The following is an 8,672-nucleotide window of genomic DNA, read 5'->3' on the forward strand; positions in this document are numbered from 1 at the left end:
GGAGGTCACAGGGACAAGGTCTACCACTTGGAGGTCACAGGGACAGGGCCTACCACTTGGAGGTCACAGGGACAAGGTCTACCACTTGGAGGTCATCTCCTAGGCCTTCCTTCCCACACCTCCAGGCACCACCCAGAGGCCAGCTGGCTAGTCTAGGGCTCCAACTGGGTAGAGGCAACAATTCTTTTCTTTCTTTCTTTTTGCAAAAATTCTTTTCATTCCTTTAAAAAAAAACAAAACAAACAAAAAAAAAACCCAAAAAACAAAAAACAAACAAACAACCCAACTCTTTATTTGTATTCACTAAGGCTGTTACATTGGCTATTTACGACAGACTGAAAACTAGAGAGACTTCCAGATATAAACTGAGGCAAGTTTTAGGGGCTGTAAAAACAATAACGCAGAAGCTGCCCTTCTGCACTCGATGTGGTGAGAAGACTAGGCTGATTTCATGACAGGCTTCAAATTGGCAGTTAAGGAGACTAGGCCTAACTCTCTGTTTCCAAAAACTGGCAATTCCAGGGTCAGGCCTCAGAAGCTGCCCTTCCACTTGGCCTGAGGCAAGGACAATGGGTCAGCAGCAGTTTCCAGACTTCCTCAGCAACAATTTCCAGTCCCCATACTCTGATAATGGAATGTCTGTGGAGATGGACCCAACAGATTAACATAGAGGTTACCTACCCCAGAATTCCATAAAGAGCTTTCAATCAGGCCTGCTAGCTCACTTAGGGTCTCTCTAGCTTGGTAATGGGGGACCTCAGCATGCTGGACTTCTGCAGAAGAAAACACTCTTTGCATTTACATACTATATGAGCCTGGGGTATCGTTATTTGGTGAATCATGGACCCTTACAGTAGGCAAGCAGCACCCTGAATAGCTGGGCATATGGGCATTTCACTAAATGCTTATCTACTAAAGGCTTATCACTAAAGGCCATCTACTCTCCTAGCTGCATCTCTGGCTAGAGGGAAGACCTGTATCACTTGTGGGTCTCATCTCCTTTGCAAGCCAACTCCCCAAATGTTAAGAGCTTACCTTAGCACAGTGGGCTTCCGGGACTTCCGAAGTATTTTGTAAGAACCTAGACATGAAGGGACATGAGTCACTGGTACTTTGTTTAAGGAGCTGCCTACATTTCCAGCAAAGCAGAAAAACCCACAGGGAGAAGGGCAGATGGCTCCCCATTCCCTCTTCCTGTTTCACACTCTGACCAGAGGAAACACCACCTGGGAGTTCAGGGATGCAAATCCCATGATAAGGTCAGGCCCTTGAGCCCAGGAGGAAGGCCAGGAATGGCCCTGTGGCACTGCTAGCAGGGCAGTTTTAGTTCTTCTCATGTTGCATGAGGAGAACGGAAACCCCCACAATTTCTGATCGCAACCAAAATCAAACGAAAAACACTGAACGTGTGACTTGAATGAAAATCAAACTGTTTCAATTTCGCCTTTTTGGATTTTTGTTTGCTACTGGAAAATTTTTAGGCCGGCCATTCTGAGTGTTAGGTCTCAAAGCCCATACATCCAGAAATGAGCCCAAGCAGAACTATAGGTTTCTGGTGGTTAGATAAAGCAAGAATTCCTTAGGAACCTGTGAAATGAGCTTTTCTTCCCCCAGAGGAGTCCCTCCCCCCAGCCACTTATCCTCTTTCTAATCCAGCTTTGTACAAGCTCGCCTCACCGCACACCTCCTCTCCCTCTCTTGAGCTTTTTCTGCTATGCTCTGTCTCTTGCTACCTCCACGACTCTCTCCCACTCCCCCAGCCCTGGTCATGACCAGCCTGCTTTCCTTCTCTCTGCTCTGGACTCTTCCAGATGCCTCTGGATCATAATTTAACCCTTGCCCCTATGGGAGTAGTCCTGCCAGCAGTTGCTCTACTGAGCTCCTCACTGACACTGATTTAGGAAAGTTTTAGGAAAGACCAAGCCAGGCGTTGTGACACACGCCTTGCCCACCTTCCATCCCAGCACATGGGAGGCAGAGGCAGATGGATCTCTGAGAGTTCAAGGCTAGCTTGGTCTACAAAGACAGCCAGGGTTACATAGAGAAGCCCAGACTTGAAAAACAAAAACAAAAAGACAAATGAAATCCAAAAAGTTCAAAGTAGAAAAACAAAATCTGGAAAATGTCCATTTTACTTTAATCTTAATATTTTAATTGTCCTATTATCTAGGGTCACTAAAAATGGCTACACAGAGCTTAATAACAGTCCTTAATTGTTTAAGAAAAGACTTTTAAAAACTTACCTACACAAAAGATGTGGATTAGAGCCCAAAAATATCCATCTGGATCAAACTGCAACACAGGATTAAAAAGGCCAAGAAGGACTAAGTTACAGACAAGCAGGAATTTGTACAGCAATAAGGATTTGAGATGGTAAACAGAGAGAGCCGAAGGCTCCAGAGCAGCACTCTTAGGGCTTAGAATCAGTTCATTTCCCACCCAGTGGCCCCGGATGTTTTCCTGGGTTCCCTAATACCCTACTCTGCCACACACACATACCCCACACACCCTCCACCGTGTTCAAAATGCAAATTCATGATATCCAAAGACTCGTATGTCTGTTCTGGTAAAGAATGGACTCTAACCCTAGGTGGAGACGTGCTATTGTCTCCTCCCTTAAGACAGACCTGGTTATGTGCACTGGGATTTTAGGCTTGCACCACCACACCCAGCTTTTTTCTTTCTCTCTTTTTTTAACTTGGGCACAAGAAATCCACACTCTGGTCCTCAAGTGGTGGTCCTTATTTAATGTGCCATCTCCCTTGTCCATGTTATGAGACTTTAAATAAGGCAAACTCCGTAAAGCACAGGCCCAGAGCCCATTGAAAGGCAAGTCCCATAACTGTCAGTTATTCCTACTTTTAGGGTCTCTGAGCCCTCTTAAGGACTCCCAGCCTCAGTTCTTCCCTGGGCAGAGCCCTGGCCTCTCTCTGTTTTAATGATCTGTGGTCTTTGTTGGTTTTCCTCCCCTTTGCTCTAAATGTCTCCAATTTCTGCTGAAACAGACTAGTATTCATATCCTTTGTGCCTAGCTCAGTGCCTGACACTCAGTAGACTCTTACTACTAAGGGATAAAGGGGGAAAGGTAAGTAAGAAAGACAAACGATTTACACAAAAAACGGGTAATTGTTGAGGTTTGGTCTGTTGCTATGTATTGTATGCTAAATACTGGCCCCCAAGACCTGGTTTCCCACCAACCCCCCCCCCACACACACACACACACGGAGATCTTCAGGAGCAAGGAGATCCTCACATACACTAAGTGATACTATATAACTTTGCTCCTTAATTTAAAACTACTGGTTAAATAAAGATTCCCACAGCCTGTAGCTAAGAAGACGAAAGGTAGGCAGGGTTGCAGGTCCTAGGCTTGGGGTCTGAGGCAGAGACCACAAATAGAAGAGAGAAGAGGATGCCATGGGGTAGGTGGATTGTGAGAACAGGGCCATGAGGGTTGGCTAGTTAGAGTTGGAGTAGCCCAGGCAGAATGTGGCAAGTTATGTATTGGGTTATCGATAAGAAAGTAAACAAAATAGCACAAAGTCAGTACCTGCCCAGCTCTAGTGCATTTAAGGCTTATTATAAATATAAAGGTTTTGTGTCTTTGAGATAGAAATCCCCAATTAATATGTACCACAACAATGAGGTGATTACTAGGGCTGGAAGTGGACTCTAAGTACTTCATAGGATAAACTACATCTAGCCTAGGATGCCAGTGGAAACCCCCTGCAGAAGACGACATTTTAGGATAAGAGTTGATTTCAACTTTGAATCAGTGCCTGAGTCTTCAGTTACTTAGGTGTGGGATCAAAGGTTCCTGAGGTGCTTATACAAGTTGTACCGCACCCCGCCAGGAGCCACTGTTGCAAGGCCTGGAAAAATGGCAGGCTGAGCCAAAAGGCAGCCTGCCTGATAGCTTTTGCAATGTGTTTGCTAGGCTGTGCCATTCTGGTTCTAAAAGAAAGAGGTGCAGAAGTATGTGCACATCTATGTGTGCTTCAGAGAGCAAAAGGGTCTTTGAAGGCATTGAGTTCACCTGGACTTACCTGAGAGTCTTGGAAGGGAAGGCACCCTGCAGCAGCCAAGAGGAAGAGGGCACTGTGGACAGGCAGATAAAACAGGCAACTTCAGCTTTCAACATCACAGCGTGTCTCAGTGTGTGCAGAGGCAGAAGCACAGCCTCTGGAATGTGCAACTGGCCAAGAGACTCTAAGAGCAGCCAGCTCCCCTGAGCATCTCTGAGAGCCCCACTACCTATAGCTCACAGTTGTATGCTCTGCTGACAGTCAGGTGCCTCCTGTGCCTCAGCTAGCTGCTTCCTAAGCCTGGTATTCACAGAGTACCTGAGAACTAGAGCTGACTTACTCCAAAAGTGTTCACTTCACCATCCATACCCCCAGATATGAAAGAGGCAAACTGGGAGATCACATGACAGCAATGTCAGTTACTGAATGAATGCAGCATGCAAAGTCCTTTATGTCCTGATCCACCACCGCTCTGTCTAAATAAGTGATCTCAGCATCTCCAATAACAGAGCATATCAAACATGTGTTTCTTGATAAGTTACAGTTTGGACACAGAATCAATTGAGTGATATCAAACACCTGTCTTGAGTGCTTGAATTTAATAATGTGGAAATAATACAATAAACCTAAATATAGGCACAGTCCACAAACAACAGGCCTGGACCTTCAAAAATGACCAGGCTGTTTCAGGAAGTAAAGGTACTTGTTGCCAAGCCTGATAATAGCTTAATTATGTGTTTAATTTTCTAATTACTCATTAATTTAATGAATGAGCTTAATTCCTGGATCATGGTGGAAGGAAAGAACTCCAGTAAGTTGTCTTTTAACCTGCACACATCACAGGCATACACACACACACACACACACAAACCAATAAATAAACATAGTTTTAAAACATTTAATGGGAAGGCAAGTAAAAATAAATAAAAAGATTGAAGAACTGGCTGATATTGAAAACTCATGCCATCTTAGAACAGAACCGCCTATGAAAGACAAAATGGGATGCTGACAGAATTTAAGCATGAGCTCAGTATCAGATAAGGACACTTCATCAATGTAGTCTGCCACATCTGAATGCGTTTAGATTATATGTTATGTGCGTTAGTATTTTGCTTGTGTGTATGTCTGCATGAGGGCATCAGACCCCCCAGAAATAGAGTGCAGACACTTGTGAGATGCCACAGCTTGCTGAGAATTGAACCTGGGTCCTTGGGGAAAGCATCCAAGTGCTCTTAACCTCTGCGCGTCTCTCCAGCGCCTCCTGCTTAGTCTTTACTTGACAGACAAAAAGGTTTTAAGAAAAACCTTTTATACTCCTGAAATACAGGTGAAATGCTACCGTGCTAGGTTTTGCTTCAAAGTCGTCCTGAGGGATGGAGAGGGCGGAGCTGCAAGATGAGAATCACTGAATAGGACACCCATCCAGGGACTTCATTTTATATTGTTTACTTTTATACATATTTCGAGATTTCTACAAAATATTCCTCTTAAAAATTCTCTTACAAAACCCCAACACAGCCAGGTGGTGGTAGCACATGCTGTTAACCCCAGCACTTAGGAGGCAGAGGCAGGTAGATCTCTGAGTTCGAGGCCAGCCTGGTCTACAGAGTGAGTTCCAGGACAGCCAGGGTTACACAGAGAAACCCTGTCTCAAAAAACCAAACCAAATCAAACTTAACCAAACCAAACCAATCAACCAACTAAGCAAACCAATGCCTACCACAACCCTCAGAGTTATTTTCAGAGCTCTCCTTGCTTTGGTCTCCTTGCTGATCAAAGTCCACCTGGGGTAACAGGGCCCCTGGCTTTGGCATCTCTCTTCTGGGTTTCATACACAGGAAGACATTGCTTGGGCTTTGTCCAACAAATTTTTCCTTTTAAAAAGAGGCACTGATTAATGGAGTGGTAAGATTGAGATCTCCCGGGCATCGATGCTGTCCGGCACTTCCTCATCTTCCTCGCCCGCCATCACTGGCCACTCCCCGGAACGCTCATAGATGAGGGGGTTAGCTTTCTCTAGGAGCCCGCTGCTGCCACTGTCGCCACCCACCATCTTTGTTCAGCCTTTTAAAAAGCACTGAAGCATCCACAGTTTGGTCTTCCTTCTTCTTAGGCTTCATATGGTCTGTGAAATGAAGCTTGGTATTCTGAACTTTTCGGCTATTATCCACTTATCAGATGCATTGATCTTTGATGATGTGCATGTACACTTCACTCGGGAGGAGTGGTCCTTGCTGGATCCGTCTCAGAAGAGACTTTACAAAGATGTGATGCTGGAGATCTATAGGAACCTCACTGCTATAGGCTACAATTGGGAAGACCATATATCATTGAAGAACATTGTCAGAGTGATAGAAGATATGGAAGGTAATAAGAAAAACATTCATTGTTGCGAGCCAACCAGCGGCTCGCGAGGAACGGTACAACTGAGATGGCAGCTAGAGCTGAAAGAGAGGAACTAGACGGACGGAAGACAGAAGACAGAACGGAGCCAGGTCAAAGCTGACTCTGATCAAAGCTCAATTTTACTATTCCAACATGTCCGATTCCCGCCAAATAATCCTGGGGTCCAGTAGCAGGGTGACCATGTGTATGACTCCAGAACAGCAAAGCAGCAGGTTCCAGCAGTGGGCGTGGCAGAACGATTGAGCACAAGCTCCATCCCGATGTAAACAGTGGCACCTGGGCAGGCAGGTTTAAGGCTGGGTGAGGGGAGGCTACAATTCATACCCAAGAAAAATCCTATTCCTACCATTTGGTAATGATTTTGACATCACATTCAGTCAACAGAAAAATTGTTGCTGCACCTCCTTTTTATAATATTCTTAAAGCAATAATTCACCATGTTCAGGCAAATCTGGTGGATCATTTTTTCCACACATGGTTTATATTTTGATAATTTTGAAGTTGGTGTTGATGTGTTCTGTATATGTGAGAAATTCCTTTATTAAAGCTTATTTGGTTTAAAAAAAAAAAAAAGGAGGCACCAAAAAAGCACTGACCACAAGCCAACTCCCTTCTCTAGCCATTTTTAATATGCATAGTCCTACCCGTGCCCCAGATTTGTTACATCGATGGCAACTGAAAGAAGGCCAAAGGCACAAAGGGCAGCACCCAGCACTGTCTGCACACGAAGAGCAGCCCTCAGAACAGCCTCTACACCTGGGAATCTTCTTCTTTAATTTGTTTTTCAGTGATGGGAGCTAGCACTATAGCCTCACTCATGCTAAGCAATCTCGCTGCTGTGTTATCCCAGCCCTGGTTTTACCTTTATCTTGAGACAGGATCTCATGGCCTCGCCCCAGGTGGCTTTGAATTTGTAAATCTCACGCCTCAGCCTTCTGAGAAGCTGGTGTTACAGGGCTTGCTATGCCACCATACCTGGCTTTCAGGAGAGTTTTACATAGGGCATGAAAGGGACTCTCATACCAATATATATACTTCATGTACAAAGTTCTCTATATAGATCACAAGCACACACACACACACCAATGTAACGTACAGTCTGAGAGTCACAACCTCAGTACACTCTGAACAGTGATGCTGACCCATTCCAATGGCCCTCCCTGCTGTATCATGTGGCTGTGTACTGCACCCAGACTTGAAAAGCTGTTAGGGCCCAAGGCAGAATGAGGCACTGGGAATCCCTCATAGCTGACCCTGATTTTGAGAAGGTCAGCATAACATGAGCCTGCCACAACCCAGAAAGCTCTGCACTCAGCTTACCCTCCTCTGACAGCTGTGGTGACTTCGGTGTCTAAAGGATAATGAAGGCAGGAAGGGATGAGTGGAGAGGGACCATCAGGGGCTTCCTGGTATAGCACAGCAATGGGGTGAGTTTAGTGAGGAGGAGGAGAATCTGGATGGGCTTGGGACCTCCCTCGAGAGGAAGGCCAGCTAGAATACACAATGCTTCCTCACAAGTGGGATAGCAGCATGGGATCTCAGGAATGAGACTGGACTGGCTCCCATAGCACCTGCCCTCAAGCCACACTGACTACGTCAGGTGTCACTCAGAGATCACAAAGAGCTTTGCACAACAGCTAAGCCCCACCTAAAGAAGAGGACGGGTCCTAAGGTTGTGTTGACATTTTATTCAAGTTGCAACCTGTACTAAAAGCCACAGAAGGTGACGGGTACTGGACAGATGAAGGCCCAGGAATCCATGCAACAGCAGCTCCACTGGGGTTCTGCCTTCAGGGCGCAGTTTCTCAGTCCAAGCAACCAAACACTGTCAGAATAAGGATGTGGAGGCACAGCACCTACATCAGAGTGCGGCCTGCCGGGGACACACTGTGCTGAAACCCCTCTGAAGCACAGGGCATTTTAAAACCTATCTATGATCATAGCCTGGAACCATAATTCAGTCCATGAGATATACTTTTACCATCATGGAAAGTCATAGACCCCACTGTGCTTGCTAGTCCATGTCAACTTTACCCAAGCTAGAGTTATCTGAAAGGAGAGAACCTCAGTTGAGAAAATGCCTCTATAAGATCCAGCTGTATGCCGGGCGTGGTGGTGCACGCCTTTAATCCCAGCACTTGGGAGGTAGAGGCAGGCAGATTTCTGAGTTCGAGGCCAGCCTGGTCTACAAAGTGAGTTCCAGGACCGCCAGGACTATACAGAGAAACCCTGTCTCAAAAA

General features: G+C 45.6%; 1 protein-coding gene and 1 pseudogene across 2 annotated transcripts in view; one reads left to right on the forward strand and one right to left on the reverse strand.

The window, feature by feature from the left end:
* The window catches only part of Tmem241 (transmembrane protein 241), a 127,017-nt gene that overhangs the window by 81,502 nt on the left and 36,843 nt on the right, over positions 1 to 8,672 (reverse strand). For both annotated transcript variants that reach the window (XM_021150584.2, XM_029472110.1), the window contains exons 7-9: positions 4,047 to 4,098; positions 2,244 to 2,292; positions 1,036 to 1,081 (exon numbers count right to left, since the gene is read on the reverse strand). In XM_021150584.2, the coding sequence (XP_021006243.1) occupies positions 1,036 to 1,081; positions 2,244 to 2,292; positions 4,047 to 4,098 (147 nt within the window). The remainder of the gene's footprint in view (positions 1 to 1,035; positions 1,082 to 2,243; positions 2,293 to 4,046; positions 4,099 to 8,672) is intronic.
* LOC110285075 lies at positions 6,146 to 6,396 on the forward strand (annotated as a pseudogene).

The sequence above is a fragment of the Mus caroli genome, chromosome 18 (assembly GCF_900094665.2).
Source record: "Mus caroli chromosome 18, CAROLI_EIJ_v1.1, whole genome shotgun sequence".
Lineage (NCBI taxonomy): Eukaryota > Metazoa > Chordata > Mammalia > Rodentia > Muridae > Mus > Mus caroli.